Genomic DNA, 23437 nt, shown 5'->3' with positions numbered 1-23437 from the left:
AGACACTTCTTGCTGGCCTGTCAGGGCAGGATGGTTCTGGCGATGGCCCTCGTGGGCTCCGCCTCGCCCTGAGCCTTCCCCCGGCGGCGGGCAGGTCTGTGGAGCTGCTCCTCCCACGGGTGCCGGCGGAGGAAGGGCGTGCGGAGGGGCGCGGGGCGGGGCGGGGCCGTGCCTGCTCCCGCCCCGTGACGCCCCGCCGGAAGCGGGCGCGGCAGGGCCGGCGGCGCGGGGCGGGCGGCCCGGCCTGCGGGGAGGCGGCGGGGCGGTGCCGGGCGCCGCTCGGAAGCGGGGCTTGAAGGGCGGGACGTGTCGCCCGTGCTGCCCGTGGCGGAGGGGTCCCTGATCATTCCTGCTGCCCGCGGACACCCCGCCAGGGCGGGGCTGGGTGTCCCTGCCGGTACACCGGGTGGCTCTGTCCGGGTACGCGGCTCTGCCGGGTGGGCAGCGGCTCTTGCCCGGGGATAGCGGGGCAGGGCCCGGACAGGCACCCCCCTGCCGGGCCTGGGTGCTGCAGGCTGGGGAGGCAGCGCCGGCGGGGCCGCTGGGACCCGTCCATAGCCCGGTTATCCCGGTGGGCGAAGCCCGTAGCGACTGTCAGCATCACTTCCCACCGGTGTGAGGCCGCCCGCGGGAAGCTTGGTGTGATTCGGGATGCTACTCCTGATCTCGGGACCGCACGTTTTGAGGAGGAGCTCTGGGTGTTTCTGAAGACGTGGCTATGGACCTTGCAGCCCTTTTGTTTTGTTGTTGGGGAATGAAAGGTGTGGCCCTGGCTTTGCCGCGGGTCACTGTTTTGCCTTTGGGAAGTCGGGGAGGCCCCTGGGCTGCGGGTGGGCACTGCTGATCTCCATGCTACATCCTGCTCCTAGACTTCCTTCCCCTCAAGTGCGATGCCTGCGAGCAGATCTTCTGCACCGACCACATTGCTTATGCCCAGCACGATTGCACCTCTGCCTACAAGAAGGTAAGTGCAGGGAGAAATCTCATCCACCCTCCTGCATGGAGCTGCTGAGCTTCCCTAGCCACCGATCATAATAAACTGTGCTGACTTTGGTCGCTTGAGCAGTCCCCTTTGGGATGTGCACTGAGTCTGAAGATGTACCTGAAAGCCAGGATCTGCATCTCGGTGCCACAAACATCCAGCCCCCCCTCTCCCACTGGGTGAAGTGGTTTGTGCATCTCCCAGCCACACCATCTTCCCTTCCCAGAGTGTATGTCTGTGCCTCTGCACCTGCTGTGCAAGCTGGTCGGAGGGTCATGAGCAGGCTCTCAAACTGCAGCTGAAGCTGTGGAAGCCATGGTAGGCAGATCCTGAAAGGGAGAGGCATGAATGTGCAGCGCTCAAGGTTGCCCAGCTACCTGCTCCCAGCTCCCTGTTGTTGTCTCTGCAGGATGTGCAGGTCCCAGTGTGTCCCCTCTGCAACACCCCAGTCCCTGTGAGGCGGGGGGAGATGCCTGATGTCGTGGTGGGTGAGCACATTGACCGTGACTGCAAGTCTGACCCCGCACAACGCAAGCGCAAGGTGTGTACTGCGGGGCTCTGCCAGGCCTGGCAGTGGGATGAAAACAACACAGATTCAGCCCTGCCTGGTGCTGTCTCTGGCACGGGCTGATCCAGGGAGGGTTGGTGAGCTGGAGGCATCCGCAGGGCTTTGTGGAGGCTGTCAGGGGAGCAGGGCGGTGATGGAGTGGGGCTGGGCAGCCACCTGGGACATAAGGATGGTAAACTGCATGCTGCTATTAGGAAAATGCAATTGGCAATTAGCTACCCCATTTTGCCAGGAGATGAAATTGCTGCAGGGAGCTGACCCTGCAGGAATCCAGCCCGGCAGCAGCTGGAATGCCCTGGGCTATCCCCACTGTGCTGGTATGGAAGGCAGGAGTCCCTGGGCAAGGCACTCTTTCTCCTGATGTGCATTCTGTGGTTGTGGAGACTCTTGTTTATGGAGACTGAGGCACCAGTGAATTATTAATGTACTATCTAAAGAAATTACTCAGAGACATCTAAAGAAAGTATTCGGAGACAAATTTCAGAGCCTTGCAGAAGTCTGGTGGGGAAGGCTGGTAGTGCCCAGGGCCTGCCATGGAGAGAAGGGACAGCCCACAGCATGTGCTCCTTTTCAGCACTGCCGTGTCATCTTTCAGATCTTCACCAACAAGTGTTTGAAGCCTGGCTGCAAGCAGAAGGAGATGATGAAGGTGATCTGTGACCAGTGCCACAAGAACTACTGCCTCAAGCATCGGCACCCCCTGGACCATGACTGCAGCGGGGCAGGGCATCCCCTTTCCAAAGCAGGGTGAGGGCCTGAGAACAGACAGCCTGGGAGGGGTGGGGCTGTGTTTGCCAGATCGGTGACAGGGAAGAAGCCCAGCTTCTCCTGACCCATTGTCTGGGACTGCTGCATTCTGACACTCCCTGCCCTGTGTGCCAGGGTGTTCTCCTGCAGCACCAAGCACACCGGTATACACAGTCCCTCCTGCAGCAAAAACTGTCAGTACTGCCTGCTGGCTGCTTTGCTCTTGCTTCTTTCCCCAACCCCTTGTTCTGTAGCCAGTGGTTTCTGCCTGTCCTGGTACAGGGTTTTAGGGAGAGAAACAGCACTAGAAACTCCTAGGAATAACAGCCGCAGCATGGGAGGAGGAGGAGCCAGGGAGGCATCTTGCTTATCCAGCTTGATAGCCCAAGGTGTTCAATGCCTGGGAATTGCTCATGATGGTAAACAGTTTCTCACAGGTGTCCTGTCTGTCCTAGGCATGCTGCAGTTACCAGAGCCCAGGCGTCTTCCTCCAAAATAGTCACCGCACCAAGCAGCGGGGCTGCCCGGCCAGCAGACAGCTCCTCTTCCCTGGCCTGTGCTAGGTAAGGTGATGGCGTCACTTGTAATTCTGAGGTGGGCATGACCAGGCTCATCCTGGCTCTCTGTGGAATGCCAGAGCAACAGCTCCCTTCTTCTTGTGCCTCAGCAGGACTGATAGTCATACTAGAGCTCCCTGCCTTGACAATAATGCAGCTTTTCTTCTGCTTGCAGGGGAGGCAGAGCAGCTGCGGCGCAGACTCACAGCACCTCCCCTCCAGCTGTCATGCTGCAGAATGGGCTGGTGAGTGGCTTGGCTTGGCCATTTGGGGTGGTTTCTGTGCCCTCTAAGAAGTGACTGCAACAATGCTTTCTAGCTGACACTCTGTAGGTGACTGTGCTCCCAGCTGTGTCTTCCCTGGCAGACAGTGATCCTAAATGCTCTGTGGGAAATCAGAGCTTGCTCTGGTGCCTGCAAATGACAGCTCTCAGCTGCACTTGGTGCTTAGCTTTCCCCAAAGGGACAAAGTGCACCAGCCATTTTCCTTGGGTGTTGTCTTTCTGCAGCACAAGCAAAGGCTGAAAGAGACTGGAAGTTATTTTCCACTGGTGTTCTTGGCATACTCCTGCGTTAGCAAGCAGGGATGTGTCCGCTTGGGCAGCGGGAGAGCACTGCTCTCTGTCCAGAGCCCCAGTTTTTCACCTTGGCTGTGTCTGGTCTCCTGGAGGGAGAAGATCTGCCCACCTTTGGCCAGGAAAGACTGTACCTACCACATGTGCTTCCTGCTCCCCACCCTGGCCAAGCTGGTGACAAGGTGTTTTGTTTCAGAGCGAGGAAGAGGCACTGCAGCGAGCTCTGGAGATGTCCCTGGCAGAGTCGGCACGCAGCTCAGCACAGCAACCCAGGTACAGCCCCAAAACACGTGGTGTGGTGTGGTGTGCACTCCCCTGTGTGTGAGAGGGGCCTGGGGAAGCATCATGTGGCTCTGGGATGACATTCCTCTCAGCACGTGTTTCCATATGATGCCTCTCTGGCTGACAGGGGAAAAAAGGAAGAGTCCAGAGCCAACAGGGAACTGTTCAGCAAGCAAGCCCTGAGCCCTAGGGGTGCTGGTAGGGGACAGTGACTGACACACAGAGTAGGGCAAACCATTGTCTGACCACTTGTCAGCTAATGGGTTTGGCTGGAGTGTGATAGGTGGAGTAGGGGTGTTCATGGAGGACACCCAGGAGCTTATGTCCCCAGGCACAGTGCCCAGTGCTGCTAAAAGCACCATCTTACTGATTGGACTTAACATGGCTCTCCTTGGCCCAGATTTCTGGCTTCCAGCCCCAGCTGGCTCTTCTGCTCCCTCCCCAGCCCCATGCCTGTTCAAAGTTATCCTCAGTTGCTCCTTGCCTTAAGATATGCTGAGGGGTTGCAGTGAGATGCTGAAACCCAGAAGGGCTCTGAGCACTCAGCCCGTGAGCCTGAGGGAGGCTGAGGCACACAATGCACCACTGTCCCAGCAGCACACAGGAGGAGGAGGATCTGGCACTGGCCCAGGCACTGTCAGCGAGCGAAGCCGAGTACCAGCAGTCGCAGCGGCAGGTGAGTGAGGGTGGCTGTGGCCTCTGAGCTGTTGTGGGGTTGATCCTGGCCTAGCTGTTTGAGGGAGGGGGGCCTCCTTGGGTTCTGCTTACTCTGGGCTCTAGCTAGCCTGCATTTCTTCACCAGGAGGGCAGCCCAGCCTGGGGCAGTGACAGGATCACTTCTGAGCGCTCATCTCTGGGAACCTGAGCACTAGATGTGCCCTGTTGTAGGAGGGAGGAAGAAGCCTGCTTGCCCTTGCTCACTGTGTGCTCCTTTCTGTTCCAGGCACATGGTTCAAAGCCATCCAACTGCAGCATGTCGTAGGCAGGTGAGGCAGGGTGTGCCAGCAGACACAGCATCCTGCTTGTGACCCGAGGAGTGGCTCTGGCCTCCCGCATGGATGCCGTGGGGTTCTGGCCTGGACACTGCTACCAAGAGCCCCTTGCCAAGGACAGCTCATCTCCCTGGGAGCTGTAAGCAACCAAATATACACTGACACTTCAGCCCTAGTACCTATATAAAATTAGTGCAGCGAATTGCTGATGCTCCTGGGGAGGTGAAGAGTGCACAGGACGGAGCTGGGTACACACTGACCAAAGCAAGCAGCAGCCCAGGGTCTGCACTTACCTGTAGTTGCCACAGCCATGTCCCAGTACTGCTGGGACTGTGGGGTGAGGGCAGAGCTGTATGGGGATGTCTCTGCATGCTCAGACATACAGCTGGGATGTAGCTGCCTTCTGTAGTGGGGGGCTGGATTCCATGCTCTGAGGAGGGCTGTGCCAGCCCCTCAGCAAAGAGCAAATGTGGCTGGGATGGTCTCTTGCCTGGGCATGGCACAGCTGAATGTGCAGCCTCCCAGCAGTGTGAAAGCAGCCCCTTCCCTGCTCCCCACACCCTCGGTGCCTCCCTGCTGTTTGCATGTACAAGAGCACGTTGGGCCTTGCCCTGCTGGGCTGGGGCACAAGACCTCTCTGAGACTGAATGGAGCTGCATTTCCTTTGTGGTTTAATATAATAAGTAACCTTGGCAGTGACTTGAATGGCAGCGTCACTCACATGGGATGGTTGCAGCTCCCTTCCTGCTGCCCTAAACTTAAACAGGGCCTGTTTAAATGCTGCTGGGGTAGGAATGCCTCCGCTCTTCCAGTTGTGTTGCCGGGATCCCCTCCTGGATAGCAACAGCACAGAACCCCTCCTTACAAACAAAGCCCTGGGCCTAGAGCCTGGTTGGGCAGAGGGGATTTGTCCTGCTGGCCTCTTGCAGGGAGTCTGCAGCCATGCAGAGCTGTGCTGCTTTCCCACCTGCTGCTGTAACCATTCCTGCAGGGCTGTGCCTGGTTCTGTACAGGACTGGGCTGTCCTGCTCTGAGCAGCTGAGGGAGGGGGGTTCAGGCTGGGTCCAGGGAATGCTGAGACTTGTCAAAGTGCTGCTTGGGAGAAAATAAAAGCATAGCACAAGGTACAGAGGTACCTAAGGGAGCAGTCACTTGGTGTCCAGCCCAGAGTGGCACATCTCTGTGGATAGTGGTTGAAGTGGGGGGCACATTGGGATGAGGGGACACCAGCTGCCCTGCTCTTCCACTGCTGTTGGGGTGCAGCCCCCTGCCAAGCTCAGCCCATTGTGTGGGAATGGGGCAGGCACTCTCAGCCTGCTCAACCCCTTGCCCACCTAAGCCCAAGGAGCTCAGGCTTGTGGCAGAGCTGCTGGTTGACCCAAGGGCACAGGCACTAACCCTGCCTGTCCCCACCAAGAGGTGTGTTAACCCTGCCAGCTGACCCAGAGCACACAGGCATGGACCTGGGAAGGACCTGGTTTAAGAAATTACACAACAGCAAAACAAACATGTACAAATATAGTGGAGTGTCCAACCAAGCCCCTGCAGCTCTAGGGCAGGCAGGGCCCTTGCCTGCAGCCAGCAAAAGACTCCCAGGCAGTGAGGGGGCCTGGACCCAAGTCAGTGTCACAGCAGAACTCCTGGTCATGTTCATGACGCTTTCTTGCTGCTCTGGGGCTTTTCAGTGCGGTGCTCCTTGCTCTCTCCCTCATCCCCAGTCTGCTGCTGCAGCCACATGCCAGCGTACACACCTCCCTTCTGCAGCAGCTCCTCGTGCCTGTGAGGAGAGCGGAGGGATGCAGGGTCCTGAGCTGGCCCCAGAGCCAGGGAGGGGATCCCCTCCCCCAGCCCTCCCCTTGTGCTCACCTCCCTCGCTCCACAATGCGTCCATCCTTAAGCACCAGGATCTGGTCTGCACCTACCACAGTGGAGAGCCTGCAGGGAAAAGCAGGTGTGTTACCCTGACTGGGGTGGCAGAGAGTTCCTGAGGGTTTGCACGGTGCCAGGAGATGCAACCCCAGGGGCTCTCAGGTCTGTGTGCCCCTCTAGCGGGGTCTGGCCAGCATCTCCCACATCAGCCCTCTCCCCTTGTCCCTACCTGTGTGCAACGACGATGGTGGTGCGGTGGGTGCACACCTTGGCCAGAGAAGCCTGGATGTGCCTCTCAGTCTCTGTGTCAAGTGCAGATGTGGCCTGCAAGGTGAGACACAACATGAGGAAGGGGTAGAGGTCGTGTGGGCAGCTGCTAGGCATGGGGCTGCTGCAGAGCTGGGTAAGGCTGGGCTGGGGCCACTGCTGTTACCTCATCCAGCAGGATGATGTGGGGACCCTTCAGGATGGTGCGTGCGATGGCAACGCGCTGCTTCTCCCCCCCGCTCAGCTTCAGCCCCCGCTCTCCCACCTGGGTGTTGTATCCTGCAGCCACAAGAGCAGAAACATGATGTGCTGGTGCCTTCTGAAATGGAGATGGGGACCTGCTGCCCTGGGAGGACCTGCTGCCACCTCACAGCCACGTGGTGGAGCCTCACCTTATCCCTGTCCAGGGGCTGATCTAGCCCTGGAAAGAAGTCAGGGAAAGACAAAGCACGACACATAGTCATGCAGATGTCCCCGTGGGAGATGTCACCCAAGGATACCTGTGAGGGCAGCTAGAAGGTCTTAGGGGAGCATGGGATGGCGGGAACTGCAAGGGTCTCACCATCAGGAAAAGAAAGGATACGGTCGTGGATGTCAGCAGCCCGGGCTGCCTCCTGTACCTCCTGGTCAGTGGCCAGGATCCGTCCATAGCGGATATTGTTGGCGATGGTGTCGTTGAAGAGCACCGTGTCCTGGGGCACCACCCCAATGTGAGCACGCAGAGAAGCCTGCTTCACCTGGGAGGCAGGGGAGAGGGCTCAGGCAGATCCACACCAAATGCAATGACCCTCCAAAACCCAATCCTGCCCTCAGCCATGAGCCCCATTCCTTGCAAGCTATGTAGGGTCACCCTGCTCCACAGGCTCAGCTGCATCTCCACTCTGCAGGGGTGCCCTAATAGTGCCCTAGTCCTTCCCAGGGAGCTGTGGTCAGCACCCAGCATTTAAGCCTGGGATCCCGGAGTCACGCCATGCTGTCACTTCTGGCACAACAGAAATCAGCCTGCAGAGGGGCTCTGGGGGCTGCATGCTCACCCCTGCCCTGGGGAGGTGCTGGTGCCTGCACTGAGCAGTGCTGCGAGGCCCAGATGAGCTGGTGTGGCCCCCCTGGTCCTTGGAGGCCCTCCCCACTCACCTGGGAGATGTCCTGCCCATCAATGCGGATGCAGCCACCCCGTACATCGTAGAAGCGGAACAGCAGACGGATGATGGTGCTCTTTCCAGAGCCTGACGGTCCCACCTACATACAAAGGAAAAGGGTCTGGAGATGGCCAATTCCCAGCTGCTGGAGGCCAGGGGCTGGAGAGGAAAAGGCTGGTCCTGCTGGGGGCTGTCCTTCCCACCTTCATATTTTCCAGCCCCTCTATTCCCACCCTTCCCTCCCACACTGAACTCACAGTCCTGCTCTCACCAGAGCCAGGGTCTGCCCAGGCATCACAGAGAAAGAGACATCCTGCAGGATTTCCTTTCTGGAAGAGGGAATGGAGAGGGGCTCAGGGCCACTCCATGGCCCTCCCTCCCTACAGCAGGTCCCAGCCTGTGCCCAGTACTCCATACCCATCCACATAGCTGAAGTGCACGTTCTCAAACTCAATCTGCCCAGCCTCCAAGCGCAGGTCGCTGGCGTTCACCACATCCTTCACCTGTCAAAGCAGAGGCTCAGGCTTAGAGCCAGCCCATCCCCAGGGCAGGACCACAGGCCCGGCAAGGGAGCAAGGTCCAGGAAAGGTGGCACCCACCTCCTGCTCCTCGTGGAAGAGCTCAAACATATTTTCCATGTCCACAAAGGAATTCTGGATCATCCTGAAGAGGGCAAAGACCAGAGAAAAGGGTTTGGAGGAGCATATAGTGACCCAGTCACCCATGGAGAGGGGGACACCAGGCACTTCCACACCTCCCATCATTACCTATAGTAAGTCCCAAACCAGTTGAGTGGTGTGTAGAGCTGGATTATGTAGGTGCCAAAGAGGACAAAATCCCCCACCTGGAAGGGACAGGGTACAGGGGTCTGTAACCACCAGCCCCAGGGCCCCACCTCAGCAGGGGTCTGCACAGGCTGGCACCAGCCTTACCTGCAGCTTGTTTTCAGTGACAAAGTAGGCACAGAGCAGGGACCCTGCCAGCAGCCCTAGGCCAATGACCAGGTTCTGGGTCTGGTTGAGGAGGCCCAGCGAGGCACTGACCTTCCACTCTGAGACCTGGAAGAGACAAAGTCCTGTAGGATGCTGCTGCCTCAAAACCAGACCCATGGTGATCTCCATCATCCCCACAGGTGCCTGTGAGGTTTGGCTTCTTCCCCCTTGGTAGCCCTAAAGGTACTGAGCACCCCGTACCTGGTACTTGACAATGGCATCGTTAAAGCGGTTCACCTCATAGCTCTCTGCATTGTAGTACTTCACCTGCAGGAGCAGAGCTGGTATCAGCACCCAAGCAGTCCTCAGTGACCCCCCCAACTCCTACAGTACCGTCTCGAAATTGAGGAGCGAGTCCACGGCCCGGGACTTGGCCTCGTTGTCCCGTGTGTTCATGTCCCGACGGTACTTTGTTCTCCACTCAGTGATGAAGATGGTCAGAGCTGTGGACAGGAAGAAGCTGCATTGCAAGGCTCCTGCCCCCCACAGCCTGGCAGCCCTGTACCCTGAGCCCCCCCACTCACTCAGGTACAGGCTCATACACACGAAGATGATGAGGCCAAACCAAGCGCTGAAGACCGAGGTGAAGTAAACTATGCTGATGACAATATCCGCAATGGTGGGGAAAATGCTGAAGACGATGTAGCTGGGGGGGTGGGAGGGGAAATGAGGCATCAGCCCAGCCCAGTGAGGCTGCCCAGCCAACCCCCCCCCGGCCACCACGGGCACACTCTGACCTGAGCAGGCTGTTGATGCTGCTGGTGCCCCGGTCCACGCTGCGCAGGACCTCACCAGTGCGACGCCCCAGGTGCCAGCGCAGGGACAGCCCGTGCAGGTGGGCAAAGAGCTGCACCTGCACCTGCCTGTTGGTGAACTGCTGCACCCACACCCACAGGAAGGTGCGCAGGTTGCTCACAAAGCCAGTGGAGCCTGCAGGGCAACAGGGAAAGGTCAACCAAGATCAACCCCACTGGGGCATGCAGAAGACTTCCAAAAGTCCAGCTTTTGGAAGGGGGATTTGGGATGAAGCCCACTCACTCTCCTTAACCTGGGAGCAGCCCAGGTTGCTGATTGCAAGAGAGCAGCAGTGATGGGGCACATGGGCTTCCCTGACCACCCCAGAACTGGTATGATGTGCCCAATATCATCTCTCATCAGTGCCCCATCCTTCCCAGTGGTTCTTACCAGCACCTCCACCTTGCAGGAACTTCAGCCCCACATAGCTGCAGACAGTCCAGGCCAGGGTGTGCCAGGGAGCACCCATTGTCAGCTCATTCACTGTGGGAAGTGTGCCAAGGTTAGGATAGAGGGACAGGGAACATCCCAGGGTGCCTGTGGGAGCCAGCCCCAGCAGCCAGTGCAGGACCCTGACCCCCTGCACTCTGCTCCTTCCAAGCCCTGCAACCCTCCAGGTCACCTCAACACTCCCCAGCACTTGGTGAGGCTGTGTGAGCCTCACACACCAAGCTGCAGGTGCCTCACCAATGTTCTTGTAGTAGATGGGGACGAAGACGTTGATGGCCCGCTCCAGCCCCATGAGTGCCATGCAGAACAGCACCAGCCCCTGCAGGAGGTGGTTGCCCCTCGGCCACATGTACGGCACCAGCAGCCGCAGCTTCCTCCGGAAATCCTTCCAGGTGGAGGTGGTCCTGCTGGCATCACTCAGGAGCGGCTGGGGGAGAGCAGACCAAGGAGTCACTGCCCTGGCACCACAATCCAGCTGGCAATGGTCCTGGGCAACACCTCAAAAAAAACAGTCCTGCTCCAGAGTGCCCACTCCATCCTCCAAACAGGGCTGCATCCTAGCGACAGCATGCAGGGAGCTTGGGCAGCCCTAAACCTTGTCCTCTCACATCTCATGAAGATGCTGATCCCACAGCAGCTGTATTTCCATTTTATCCCCAGCTCCTTCCTGGCCATATCCTAAAATTGCTTCAGTCCCAGGACTCACCTGGCTGTTTTCCACGTCCCGCTCCTCCTCATTGATTAGCAGCATGTAGGGCTTGCGGGGTAGCCCCGGGGCCTTCATGCCCAGGATGAAGAGCATGAATGTGCAGATGTAACGCAGCAGCCAGAAGCCAAACTGCACCTGAATGGAGAGTGGGAGTTCAGCATCTCAGCTGGCCCTCAGCACAACCCTGAGCATTGGGATGGGTATGATCTGAGAGAGACAATGAGCAGAGCGTGGGGATGGGGTGCAGTGTGCCAGGGGACACCCCACGCAGCTCAGTGGGAGTCCCTGGTTAAGCACAGCACCTCAGGCAGCACCCAGACTTCTTCCTTCCTCCCCCCATCACCTGGCTCTATGCTGGCTCAAGGTGCACCTACCCTAAGGGGTACAGGGGGGCAAAGGGCTGTGGGAAGCAGGGAAACACCCCTACTTCTGCACCTGGGTCTGGGCTGGGTAAAAGCAGGACTGGAGCTGGGTGGGGACATGGAGAGATGTGTGATAACGGAGCTTGGGACTGAATATCTGGCAGACGTGTGGGTGCAACCCAGAACTGTATACACTCTGGGCAGGGCAGCTCATGACATGCATACTCCAGCCCCACACCATGATACTGCAGTTCCTCCCATTCCCAAAAGTGCCTCGCCCCCTTTCCCTGACCACAGATCCCCAGCCCACCTTCTGGTTGGTGTCCTCCAGTGCCCACCACCACAGAGGGCTCCTCCAGCACACCAGGGTCAGGTTCTCAGCAGCAAAGGCCAGTGCCCAAAAGAGGAGGAGGACAGTGCCATGGCCCCGTGTTCGGTCGTGGGCCAGCACCCGGGTGTGCTCCAGCTGCAGGAGGGCAATGGCACAGCCCCAGCTGAGGGCCCAGAGGCAGGCATGCAGCAACATATACCCATAGAGCTGTCTCAGCCCCACTCCTTGCCACAGCAGCCCACCAAAGGGTTGCAGGGCCAGGAACAGGGACAGCAGGACCTGGCCATGGTAGAGGCGAGAGCGGGGAATGTACTTGGGCTCCATGGCACGGCTGAAGCGGGCGTAGCAGGCATACTGCAGGGCACCCAGCAACAGGCACACGCTCAGCAGCACGGATGGCACCAACGTGAAGAAGAAGCAGGGCTGGAAGCCTTGCTGGACCCACGCCTGGGTGATGGAGTTGTTGCCCTCACAGTAGCCCCCCAACACGGCCATCCTGGCAGGTCACCAGCTGTGGAGAGAAGAGAGCCGGAGGCAAGGTTTCAGGATGGGCTGTGGTACCACCTACCTCCCTCCTAGAGAGGGACTCGCAGTGGGACGGCCAAGCAAAGAGGGCCCCCATAGGGCAGGGGCAAGTACCGCGGGACACGGACACATGACACGTGCATGCAGCACACACAAAGCGGGGCAAACAAGCAGAGCCAGCTGTGCACGGGGATGGCCATGAGCACCACACCTGCTGCGTGTCCTGAACAGGGGCACAGCATCAGACTGGGCCCTCCAGAGCACCCGGGCCCCTGGGGATGCCCTCGGACACGAGGAGAGCGGGACCGCAGGAAGAGGAAGGCAGAGTGAAGCTGGGAACGGTCTCAGCAGGGAGGGAGGAACAGCGGTGATGCAGCGGCAGGGGCAGGGGAGCGGGCGGGGATGCGGCGGATGCTCGGGGAACGGCGGGGCCGTGCAGGGCAGAGGCAAGGGCAAAGCCAGGGACGCACCAAGGAAAAACTCGCGGAGGGCGAGGCAGAGGCCGCGCCGGGTGAATGCCCGGGCGGTGCCGCCGCCGCTCAGGCCCCGCGCCGGCACCGCCGGCTGCTGCCCGCCCGCCTCCTCCCGGCACCGGCACCGGCACCGGCACCGTCACCCCTGCGCGTGTCCCTGCCCCGGGCCCCGTGCCCAGCCCCGCCGGCACGGACCTCCCCCGCGGCGCGGGGTTGAGAAGGGGTCGGTGCCGTGGGACACTCCCGGGCCGGTGCCGCGGAGGGTCTCCGCCTCCGACGCGAGCCGCCCCGCGCTCCTTATCGCCGCCGCAGCCCGGCGCTGCGGTGCCGCGATAGCCCCAGGAGCCCCTGCGGGGCCTCCAGAGGTCAGGCAGGACGGGGCACTGCCCTCTCGGGATAAATATAGCCCCTGCCTCCTCCCGCGGCTGCCACTCCGCTCCCGGGAGCTCCAGCGCCGCCGGAGCAGCGGCAGGCTCCTCCCAGGCTCCCGCTGCAGCGCAGGTGGGCTGCACGGCACCGCAGAGCGAAGGGAGACTCGGACACAGGCAGGGATGATACACCCCATCTTTATTAGACGGCTATACAGCTGTACAGCGAGGGCACGGGGGTCTGACACTGCACTCCCCGGGGACCTCCGCGCCCGCACATCTCAGGAGGAGATGAGGAAGAGTGGCTCGCCATGCACATGGGACACTGACGACACAAGCAAAACATGCGGCAAAGACTTGGGCCTGCTGTGCCTGGCTTCTCCCTCCTGTCAGCCCACGGAAAGATCCAGTTTCCCACTGTCCCAGGGCACTGCCTCCTGCCCTTCAGCTGTACAGACCAGCAGCAACTCCATTAAGAACCCCAGACAGCGTCCCATAGGCCCAGAGAGGGGAGGCAGCAGCCTGGGCACCAAGAGAAGCCACTGAAAATTCTGGGTTCCTAGGACATTTGCCTTCTGCTTTCTTTCACCCAGCCATGACAGCCCCAAGCTGAAGCTGCTGTGGAGTGGTTGCAGCCACTTCTCCATGGAAGGACCCCAGCAGCACCCAAGTCCACAGAGCCCCAAGCCCAGCACTGAAGAGCTGATCCCCACCCTGAGCTCTGCTTTAGAACACTGATCTCATACAGACCCCAGAGCAGCTGTAGCTCCAGCCCTCCCCATGGCAATAAGGAGCCTGCTACCCCAAAGAGCCTGCCCCTGTGCAAGCACCCTGGCCCTGCTCCTGCCCAGGCTACCCGGGTGCAGAAGCACTGGCAGCAGGTGGCTTAGAGCTGTCCCAGGATCAAAGGGCAGAGGACAATAACCCTGGCACGAGAAGAGGGGTGGCCCTGGACTCCAGAGACAGCAGAGGAGGATGTGCAGTGCTTGCAGAGCGCGTGACAAAAGCAAGCAGCCCCTGCCAGAGGCAAGGGGAATGGAAAGTAAGTAGTGGGCGGGAGTTAGCTGGGATGCAATTCCCCAGAAGCTGCAAAGAGAAGAGGGAAAACAGAAGGATGGTGGGAAGGTCTTGTCTGAGGCTACATTGCACAACTGGGATCCTGATTCCTCACCACCATGCCAAGCTTGGGCTGAGGTGTGCCTCTCCCTTCTGGGTTCAGGATGCCCCTCCTTGCTCTGCCAGGCATGAGACAGCTGCATGGTCTCCACAGCAGCTGAAACCATGTTGTAAGCAAAAGGAAGGTTTCAGGAGGAAAGGAGGAGCTGGGAACCTCTGGGCAAGATTTGAGATGAACCAAACCCTTTGCCAGGGAAGAGGAAAGGCCCAGTCCAACAGGAACAGCTGCATCAGAAGGACAAAACCAATGCAACAGCACCTGGGCATGGAGAAAAAGGCCTTTTTTGTGCCTGGAGAAAAGGAACCAACACACAGAGCTCAAGACCTCCAGGCTCTGAGTGGGCTGTGAGCACCCCTGGAAGATAACAGGCTGCTCCACACTGGGGTCTCTTTGGCACTGCAGGAGGGCCCACAAGTAGCCCACATCCCATAGGTGCTGTACATGGGAAGATGCTGCTGCCCTGGCACGGAGGCATCACTCCAATGACCCTTTCTTGCATGCAGGGAATGGGCCAGATGTCATGAGTCAGGGAAGAGCTGCAGCATCCCTGGATCAAACCAGAGCCATTCCCCCCAGCTCTATCTCTCACCTGCACTCACACCAGCAGCAGCCACCAGGGCCCACCCCTCTGCAGGGTGCTGGGACAGAAGGCTGGGTGACTGCCTCACTGTTGTCCTGCTCCGGGCTGAGAGGCACAACACTGGTCCTCTCTGGGAGGACTGACGTGGTCCTAGGCACCTTCTCAGGGCTGCAGGCAGGGCAGTGTGGTGCTACAGGCTGAGCTCCCTCAGACCACCCTCAACAACTCCTGCCCTCATTTTGTTGGCAGGTCCCAGCTTCGGGTGCACATCTGGATGGAGCTGATGCCATCTCCCATCCCTTTGAAGAGCATCTGCTGCTGCCAGCTCCAAACCAGTCCACCAGCAGCTTCTCACTGCTAGTCCCATCACATCAGTTTCCACAGGCTCTGTAGAGATCCTCCGACACGGACGACACAGATGGGAACACAGACACAGGGATGTACTCACACACGCATTCACCCCACAAGTCAGAGTGGCGTTGACTTGATACATGGCTAGACACAAGGTGCCACAGCAGAGACGCTGGCCTGGCAAGTTTTGTCTCTTCAGCAATTGATGGCAACAAAATGTCCACTCAGTATAGGAGAAGAATCAAGTCCATGCCACATCCTGCTGTCCAGGTGGCTCCCAATCTGCAAGCCCCATGAGATCCCCAGTCTACCAGGCTATACCTGCAAAACAGAGAGAGAATGTGGCACCTACTGTGGTGCCAGCACCACAGCACCCCAACTGGTGCCAGCTGCCAGCACCCCAACCTGGCATCAGAGTACACCTTGCCCCTCAGCCACAGGCATCACCCTTACCTTGTGAATCTGTGGCGGAAGCTCGTCCTCTGAGCTCTCCTCTGGCACAGGCTCTGGGTGCCTCGCTGACTGCCCGTCCTCAGCCCAGCCTCCCAGAGGAAGGCGGGAGAAATGTGATGGGGCTCTGTGCACTGTGCCTGGGTCTGCAAGAGAGGCAAGAAATTAGATTAGCTACCTGGGGGACTGCCAGTGTCCAGCAGCAGGCAGGCTGCTGGTGCCAGTCCATAAAGGACATGGGTTACAGAGTTCTGACCTGAAGTCAGCCCCCTGCCCTGGTACCGTACCTGTGATGCCACCGTAGCGCCGCTGGAAACCGGTCTGCAGTGTGGCTGTCTCCTCGGCAGGCTGCCGCGGTGAGGAGAAGGGGTAGCTGGCAGAGCGGGGAATGGGGACGGGGCCGCCCCGCTGAGCCTCCAGCTCTTCGTGGGCACTCTCCCCGCTCTCGTCACTCTCCCGGCGGTGCCAAGTGTGCCGCTCGGGCTCCAGCTGGGCCTGCTGCTTGTGCAACTGCAAGCCAAAACACGAGTGACTCAGCGGTGTGGGAGAAACCAGGTGCCCAAACACACCCTGTCCGAAGCACTGCATACACTTGTTTTCCATCACAATGGACAGTGCAGCTCAGTCCTGCTGGCCTTGCTCCAATGGGAGAAACCAGGTGCCCAAACACACCCTGTCCGCAGCACTGCATACACACTTCTTTTCCATCACAATGGACAGTGCAGCCCAGTCCTGCTGGCCTTGCTCCATGCCCCTCTGACCAGACCAGCTCTGGGTTGCTCACCTCGTGCATGTAGAGTGCATGAAGACTCATCTCAGTCGAGGCATACTCTGACAGGATCATGCTCTGCAGTTGACCCTCCCAGGCGCTGCTCCCCGAGCTCACGGTCCTTGCATCAGCACTGCCACAGAACACACCAGTAGTGTCTCCTGCCCAGATGCCCCCACAATGCCCAGACCCTCCCCACTCTAATGTCAGGCTCACAGAGATCTGCTCCTGAACTGGGTATGAAGAGGCCCCTCTGCAGCATCTCCCAAAATACACCAGCCCTGCTACAGCACTGCCTCTTCCCTACATGAGGGTCTCTCACCAGTGTAGTACCTACAGGAGAACAATAGGACCCTGACACTATCCTTTAGGGCCAGCCTTAGCACCTGACACCGGCACCCAGTCCTGAGTCTAACTCTGCTTGTCAATGTCCCTTGCTGTCCAGGCTGCAGAGATAAATGCCACCATGCATCTAGGACAATGGGATGGCATTTGGGCAAAGGGTAAAGGAATGTCCAAGGTGTCTGGCCGCCCTTCTCCAGCCAGCAGCTTACCCAGAGGCTGTCATGGCACTGGCACCACGAGGCTGGGCTCCCTCTCCGTCCCTTCCCGATGCCTGGAAGCCACTGGAAGGCTGCTGGGCAGACTGGAGTGGGGAGAAGGAACGCAGAGCCGAGGCCACTTCTGAGAGATGGCGGGAAGCCTGTCCATCCCGGCTCATGTGGAAGCCCAGTGCTGAGGAGCCTGCTATCACATTGGCAATCAGGCTGTGAGGCTGCAGAGTTGAAAGAGAAAGAGTCACTGTCCTGTGTAGAGCTGGAGGAGTGATCTCACCAGACACACAGAGCTAGGCTATCTTGGCCCCTCGCCCATCTCACAGGGCTCTAGTACAGCCTGTTACCTTCTCTAGAAACCCAGAAGTGTCCCAGATAGTGCTGATCTACCACATTTTCATCCCCAGATACATCCCAGGCAAGGGCAAAATTACCCAGAGGGCCTGACAATGAATTTCCCAGCATGTAACAAGCACCCCAAGAACAACCCACATGCCCTGAGCCTGGGTACCTCTGACTCCGACTGCAGGGACTGGATGGAGCTGAAGAGGGCGTTTTCAGGGAGCACAGCCTGCTGAGCCAGTGCCACGCTGCTGTCCCGGTGCACCCGCTCCTTCAGGAGGCCGATGAAGGCTGTGCTCTCACGGGGGGGCTGCCACTTGGGGTTGGTGATGGCAAAGTGCATGAGGGATAGCTCTGTCTTGCCATCCTCAGCCTGCTGGTAAATGGAGGCCTCCGTCTTTCCTGCTGACATCCACTGTGGACAACAGACAGGTAATGAGAGACAGGATCTGCTTTAAACCCTGCCAGCCCTGGGAATCCTGCAATCAGTCTGGGCAAAGCATGCAACACCCAGCCCATGCAAGGCCACGGCTCCCTGTGTAGCAGGTGCTACACCAGAAGCCCCCACGCTCATTCAGCCATCTCAGGAGAAGAAGCAACAAACACAGCTTGTTCCACCTCCATCCCAGAACATGAATTGCTGCAAGGGAACTGGAGAGCTGAACAGTCACACAGACAGGAACAATCACAGTCAAAAAATAGCTCTTCTTAAAAACTTCCTGCCACAATGAGTTCACTTCCTTCCTAGTTGATGACTGTGTCACTAGGAAGTCTTTCCCTAGGCAAGTAACCGAAATTCCAAGGCACACAAAACAGATGGACCCCTTTTCCCTCCATCACAGATTTTTCATAGTGGAAAATGCTTCCTACTTCCCCTAGACTGCTTCTCTCCTGAGCACAAGCAGGAGAGAAGTGGTCACACTTTCTAAATGTCCACATTTCACTCTCCTCAGGACACAGAACCCTTGGCTGTCAAAAGAGGCAATGACATGACACAGCCTGATTCCCAAAGCACCTGGTCAATAATCACAGCAGGGCCACAAGAGCCTCCTGGAGCTGGTGACCTGTGTTGCCAAACCCAGACACCCTAGCAAGAGGCGGGTGGCTGGGCTGTGGGCTGCCAGGAGTGGTGAGTTCAGGCCTCTCATGGGTCTAAAGGAGCAGACATGCTGGTGGGCAGCACAGGACCTACCGCAGGGTGCCCGTGCTGCCGCACATCCATCTGGGCAAAGGAGCAGGTGTCACCCACACCCACCACCTCCACGGTGAAGTTACGGAAGAAGTCAACAATGTCCAAGGACTTGGGCCGCAGGCAGATGATGAGGATCAAAGGAGTAATGATGGGACTCAGGAGCTCTTCCAGGATGAAGACCTGAGCACAGAAACGATGGGTTCAGCACAAACTTGATGGTCAAAAAACCCACAATACCAAAACAGACCCCAGAGGTAGCCCTCCATCTTCTGGGGCAGGGTATCTCTGAGGATGCTGCCTTGTTCCTCTATGAGCCCAGGAGCTGTTGAGCTCTCCAGCACAGCACCTTCTCTCTCCTGTGATGGGGTAAGTCCCCAGCCCCACAGTTAAGCCAAGCTCACCGCTTTGTACTGGAAGAGCTGGGCAAACTCGTCCCTGGTCTCGTAGCGGTGGGCATTGCCCTGCCAGTGGTCAGGCATGTAGTGGATGTGTGCCAGGATAACTCGCAGCAGCTGCTCTGGGCAAAAGACCAGGTGCTGGTCAGGGATGAAAGACCTGCATCACAGGACAGGAAAACACAGCATTACACATCAGTTGCTGGGAGATGTCATCTTGGGAGGGCAGGGTGACTGGCCCATATCACAGCTCTACCTGTAACCTTCCGACCAGACCAGCCCCTCATACCATGCAACTACTGCAGCCAGGATCACTACCTCTCCCCAGCCATGCCCCTCATTCACACAGATTCACATCCACTTGCAAACAAAGAGCATGTTTACATGGATTGCTGCCAGCCCCACTGCTCCCTACAACGCTGGCAGGAGCACGGGGGCAGCAGAGACCCACCTCACCTGCACACCGTGATGCCCACCCCGAGCAGGGTGACCGTGGTCAGGACGTGCTCGACCGCAAGCACATCCTCATCGTAGATGGTGAGAGCGATGAGCACAGCCAGGATGGAGCCAGCAAAGAAGGCCACGTTCTTGGCCACGATGGTGAGAAGCGGGGAGATGAAGCAGTTCATGTACTTGGAAGCTGGCTTGTAGCCCTTGCTGAGGCGCGAGTGCAGTTCGTGGTCCAGCTCGTTGAAGTGCCGGAGGTAACAGCGGCCATAGAGGGACCAGCAGCGGGCACCCAGGCTGCCCGGCTCCCGCTTCAGGATCTCCGTGTAGCTGAAGAAAGCATAGAGGATCTGCCAGATGAGGATGAGGGGGCAGAGGAGGAAGTTAGCGATGCCAATCCAGAGGATGCGAGTGCTGAGCTTCTCAGCCAGCTCCAGGCGGTTCCCGGCCCGCTTGTACTCAGCCTTCAGGCTCCACTCGTTCTCAAAGAGGGAGCCGGGACCCCAGAAGAAGATGAGCTCAAAGTTGTACTTGAGCCCACGCGTGTAGAAGACGGTGTCTCCCAGCAGGGGCAGGCGGAAGCGGATGGGCAGCAGTGACTTGTTCACCATGGCCACCATGTAGTTCTTGAAGCGGAGGATGCGGTGATAGATGTCCAGCTCTGTCAGCTCCTTCTTGTGGATGCAGATCTGGTGCTCCTTCTGGATCTGCACAATGCGGGCCTGCACCTCCTGCCAGGTGTAGTAGGGCAGGGTGGACTGGAAGGTGGACAAGCAGCAAGATTAGGAGCAAGAAGTATCCAGGGACAGAAGCCAGACTGAGCCCATTGAAGCAGCAGGTCCCAGCACACACCTCGGGGTGCTGACAAAGTGCATGCAACACCAGGGCGTGAGGCACCTTCTGGCACCACCTCAGCCTGCAGCAGGCAAACCCCACACCTTGCCTCGGTGCCCTTTACCCCCTAGATTAGCACAGATGACTGTTTCCCAGCCACGCATGCACCAGCTTCCTTGGAGGCATAAACACACATCCAGGCTCCCATGGTTCCTCCCAGAGCTGCCATTTGGAGTCAGCAGGGAGAAACAAACACAGAAGGGACTTAAGCAGCGTCCCAGAGGGAGCCCATGGAAAAACTGGAGACAATCCAAGCCTTTCAGCTCACCCCACCTTTCTCAAGATTCTTTCTCCCTCCAAAGGATATGCACATGCCTTTTCATGTTGCCCATCAGAGCAAGGACTCTGGACTAGGATGTATAGGCAAGCCTCAAACCCCATCTGTGACACACTCATCTGCTGTGTGACCTTCACAACTAAGTGGCTCCAAGCCTCCTGAGTAAACAAGGAAGCTGAGGTTGTTCACATCCCAGGGAGGTACGAGGATATCCTCGCTTATGCCTCCTGTGTGAAAGGCATCACAGAAAGGGCCACTGCTGAAGAGCACACATATTGGGTGGCATATGGCAGAGGCATGCGCCAGCAGGCGGAGAGGCAGACTGAGCACAGAGAGGTTAACACAGAATAAACTGGCTGCTGGAGAAGAGGCTGAAAGGAGATCATGTGGTTATGGAGCAGAGGGAAGAGTGCTCAGGCTGACTGAGAAGAGGAAAGGCATGAAGGCAAGTTGCAACCACCAGCAAATGGCTCCCATGACCCTTGGCAGCCCTGCAGGCAGCCCCTGGCTCAGCAGCTTACCATGGGGATCTTCAGGGCATTGATGTAGAAAGAGTGAATCTCCCAGTAGCAGCAGATATTGTAGATAAATTTGACGAGTCGGTGGATCCAGAAAACCCCAGCTATCACCAGGATGCAGATGAGGAAGCTGTTTGCCTGGATTCTGCAAGCAAGAAGAGGCAAGTAGTGGGACACAGGCCCAGACAGGAGCCCTGAGTACTTAGGAAAACAAGAGCAGTGGCTAACATGCCCTCCACTGCCCCTACCTTGCACTGCAGACATTGGGAGGCAGGAAGGCATCTGGCAGAGTCACCTTAATAGGCTCAGTGGGATGCTGGCTGTGATTTAATGCTTTGTTGGCAAAGAGGATGTCATAATCAACACAGCTGATAAGAAAGGTGGTGAATGCCACCACAAAGATGAACTGCCTGTGAAAAAAGAGAAGTGTGAGGGAATCACCCTTCTGCTCCACCACAAAACGTGAAGCGCCAGGGTCATGTGCCACAGAGATGCAATCCCACAGCCCTGGCAGCAGGAATGCTGACAGGCAATGGTTCCTCACAGTGAAATGCAAGTCTGGGGCATGGGAAACCCTGATGAAGGGGAGACAGGACAATTACGAAAGGAGCCCTTCCACCCACTCAGCTGTAAGTGCTTGGCAAGTGCCTGTGGCTGTTCCCCAGCAGCCACAACAGAGGGGAAGCTGCACTTACATGAGCTCAAAGATCTCTCCAATGAGCATGCAAGTGAAGCCATTCTTCTGATGCAGGTTATAGACGTGAAAGCTGCAGTTAAGGAAAACAGCAGACTCCTTTCTGATGAAGGATGAAGAGGCTTCTGTCCCACTGGTTTCCACAGCTCCTCAGCCAAGTCTCCCTTCACCAACAAGAAAAAATCTCTCCCATCCCTACTCATCAGCAAGCTGGTTCCCCAGTACAGGAAAACACACTCTGCCCAGGGAAAGCACAGCTGGGGTGGAGGGACTTGGCTTTGTTCATGCTCCTTTCTACCTGCACCCAACACCCATAGTGGGGGTCTGCTCAGCACAGAGCAGAAATTCAGCCTGCACAACGGTGGCTCGGGCAGGGCAGGACAGACAAAAATGCATTTAGTGGCACCTGGCATCTGCTCCTGCCCCCAGCAATGTGGTCAGCATAACTAACACCATTTCATAAGGCAAGCAGCCCTTCTGTGTCACCGAGGGTGTCACCCATTAGTGGTCACCCTTTGCCCAGTTATCAGGCGCTGAAGGTCCTGTGAACCAAGTAGATAAATCAAACGGGTTTCTGCTTTCCCTCCCCATGGGCCTCAAGATTCCTTGGCACCAGGCTGATTACTCTCTTCCGTGCTGTCCTTGAAGGTCCCAGGCACCTGGCCAACCCAACAGAGGTGATGACCCCATCACAGAAGAGGGAAGTATTAACAGCACCCAGAGCACTATCCACAAAATCAAGGAGTTACAAATCCTAAGTGGGAGCTGGCATCACAGCTGCTGGTGGACAGGGAGACCCAGGACCCCTCAGCAGCAAAGGATACCCCCATTGTCACCTGCTTCCAATGAGGACTAAGTGAACGACTCAAAATTCTTTTTATGTGATTTTTGAGTCTTGATACAGCAAACCATATATTAAGATATGTCCAGATCTGTAAAGAGTCCAGCTGATTAGAAACCACAAACTAGGAGATACTATAAAATTCTGTTCTATGCTACTTATAAAATTGTACTACACTTATTCTGCCTACAGAAATCCTGTACTACTCTGATTGTAAATGCCACGGCCAGCACTAAAATCCTGTTAGGAATATAACACATTAACTGCAGTGACAACAGTATCATCTTCACTTTCCCAAGAATTCCTAGAAGCACCGGTATGACCCCGTGTCAAGTGACAGCGTCCCGAGGTATGGGGGTTCTGCCAGCCCCTCTGGAGCTGTGTAGTGCCCTACAGGGACGGCTGACACTGCCCAAGCTACACAAAGCTCCATGTTTTCCCCGTACTCAGCCCCTCTGGAGCTGTGTAGTGCCCTACAGGGATGGCTGACACTGCCCAAGCTCCATGTTTTCCCCGTACTTAGAGCCGGGAGGAGGGGGATACGTCCCGCCTGACCCTCGTCCTGCAAAAGGATATGCGAGAGAAGAAAAGGTCGAGGTTCTCGATGTGATGCCACGGAGCTGAGGGAAGAAGCAGCACACGGTGAGGGCTCCTCAGCACACCCCCCTGGTCTTGTCACCAACCCTTCCCGCGCTGCCCCGGCACCCCAGGCCCCCGCGCAGCCCCGGGCTCCCCGTGCAGTTCCAGCCTCTCCCCTGCCGCCCGGCCTCTTCCGCGCCCCGCCGCCGGCCAGGCCCCAACCCCGGTGCCGGTGCCATCGCTCACACTTGGCGCCCTCGGGGACGTGGACGAGCAGGTCGCCGCCGCCGGGGGGAGACTCGGTGGAGGAGCTCTCCAGGCGCTGGTACTGCGTCTCGAAGTGGGCCATAGCGAGGCCCCGCGCCGCCGCCGCCGCCGCCACCGGCGCGGCCCGG

The 23437-nt window shown here is 58.1% G+C and overlaps 3 protein-coding genes across 9 annotated transcripts; 1 reads left to right on the top strand and 2 right to left on the bottom strand.

Moving 5' to 3' along the window:
- Window positions 1-284: 284 nt before the first annotated feature.
- Window positions 285-5849, top strand: ZFAND2B (zinc finger AN1-type containing 2B). Of its 4 annotated transcripts, none has more exons than XM_039697920.1 (9): window positions 433-761; window positions 870-964; window positions 1392-1523; window positions 2146-2297; window positions 2753-2860; window positions 3030-3099; window positions 3625-3701; window positions 4305-4386; window positions 4654-4884. In XM_039697920.1, exons 1-9 carry the CDS (start codon window positions 719-721, stop codon window positions 4690-4692), a joined length of 798 nt encoding a protein of 265 aa, XP_039553854.1. In that variant the 5' UTR covers window positions 433-718; the 3' UTR covers window positions 4693-4884. The 4 variants fall into 4 exon arrangements, with proteins under 4 accessions (XP_039553878.1, XP_039553867.1, XP_039553854.1 ...); XM_039697926.1 differs by having other exon boundaries at window positions 537-761; window positions 4308-4386; XM_039697944.1 differs by lacking the exon at window positions 3030-3099 and having other exon boundaries at window positions 285-761; window positions 4308-4386; window positions 4654-5849.
- Window positions 5850-6162: 313 nt separating this feature from the next.
- On the bottom strand, window positions 6163-12989 carry ABCB6 (ATP binding cassette subfamily B member 6 (Langereis blood group)). Of its 4 annotated transcripts, none has more exons than XM_039697332.1 (20): window positions 12810-12987; window positions 11596-12127; window positions 10921-11058; window positions 10452-10641; window positions 10155-10247; window positions 9707-9899; window positions 9494-9615; window positions 9303-9412; window positions 9171-9236; window positions 8910-9035; window positions 8745-8821; window positions 8577-8640; window positions 8395-8480; window positions 8249-8306; window positions 7973-8077; window positions 7401-7575; window positions 7005-7117; window positions 6801-6895; window positions 6569-6637; window positions 6163-6479 (listed from the first exon to the last, which is right to left on the bottom strand). In XM_039697332.1, exons 2-20 carry the CDS (start codon window positions 12109-12111, stop codon window positions 6353-6355), a joined length of 2523 nt encoding a protein of 840 aa, XP_039553266.1. In that variant the 5' UTR covers window positions 12112-12127; window positions 12810-12987; the 3' UTR covers window positions 6163-6352. The 4 variants fall into 4 exon arrangements, 3 of the variants coding, with proteins under 3 accessions (XP_039553266.1, XP_039553274.1, XP_039553281.1); XM_039697340.1 differs by lacking the exon at window positions 12810-12987 and adding an exon at window positions 12612-12697; XM_039697347.1 differs by lacking the exon at window positions 12810-12987 and adding an exon at window positions 12353-12496.
- A 175-nt stretch (window positions 12990-13164) lies between these two features.
- On the bottom strand, window positions 13165-23431 carry ATG9A (autophagy related 9A). The gene is made up of 14 exons (XM_039697321.1): window positions 23289-23431; window positions 23040-23083; window positions 21624-21688; window positions 21177-21338; window positions 20932-21073; window positions 19249-19997; window positions 18799-18952; window positions 18398-18577; window positions 17375-17620; window positions 16864-17084; window positions 16325-16442; window positions 15828-16050; window positions 15544-15686; window positions 13165-15411 (listed from the first exon to the last, which is right to left on the bottom strand). Exons 1-14 carry the CDS (start codon window positions 23389-23391, stop codon window positions 15406-15408), a joined length of 2556 nt encoding a protein of 851 aa, XP_039553255.1. The 5' UTR covers window positions 23392-23431; the 3' UTR covers window positions 13165-15405.
- Window positions 23432-23437: the final 6 nt, after the last annotated feature.

The sequence above is a fragment of the Passer montanus genome, unplaced genomic scaffold (assembly GCF_014805655.1).
Source record: "Passer montanus isolate IOZ18808 unplaced genomic scaffold, ASM1480565v1 scaffold1, whole genome shotgun sequence".
In the NCBI taxonomy this organism is placed as follows: Eukaryota; Metazoa; Chordata; class Aves; order Passeriformes; family Passeridae; genus Passer; species Passer montanus.
Note: the sequence above shows the minus strand (reverse complement) of the source record. Positions and strands in the feature narration are given on the sequence as shown.

What these genes read in the sequence shown, in the direction of transcription:
- ZFAND2B (XM_039697920.1), top strand. Translation starts at nt 719, where the DNA reads ATGGACCTTGCAGCCCTTTTGTTTTGTTGTTGGGGAATGAAAG. An exon ending in TTGTTGTTGGGGAATGAAAG is followed by an intron (nt 762 to 869) that starts GTGTGGCCCTGG and finishes TCCTGCTCCTAG; the next exon opens with ACTTCCTTCCCCTCAAGTGC. An exon ending in CATCCCCTTTCCAAAGCAGG is followed by an intron (nt 2,298 to 2,752) that starts GTGAGGGCCTGA and finishes TGTCTGTCCTAG; the next exon opens with GCATGCTGCAGTTACCAGAG.
- ABCB6 (XM_039697332.1), bottom strand. Translation starts at nt 12,111, where the DNA reads ATGGCCGTGTTGGGGGGCTACTGTGAGGGCAACAACTCCATCACCCAG. An exon ending in TCACTGAAAACAAGCTGCAG is followed by an intron (nt 8,822 to 8,909) that starts GTAAGGCTGGTG and finishes TGTCCCTTCCAG; the next exon opens with GTGGGGGATTTTGTCCTCTT. An exon ending in ACATCATCCTGCTGGATGAG is followed by an intron (nt 6,896 to 7,004) that starts GTAACAGCAGTG and finishes CTCACCTTGCAG; the next exon opens with GCCACATCTGCACTTGACAC.
- ATG9A (XM_039697321.1), bottom strand. Translation starts at nt 23,391, where the DNA reads ATGGCCCACTTCGAGACGCAGTACCAGCGCCTGGAGAGCTCCTCCACC. An exon ending in ATGCCCTGAAGATCCCCATG is followed by an intron (nt 19,998 to 20,931) that starts GTAAGCTGCTGA and finishes TCCACCTTCCAG; the next exon opens with TCCACCCTGCCCTACTACAC. An exon ending in AGTGCCATGACAGCCTCTGG is followed by an intron (nt 16,443 to 16,863) that starts GTAAGCTGCTGG and finishes GTTCTGTGGCAG; the next exon opens with TGCTGATGCAAGGACCGTGA.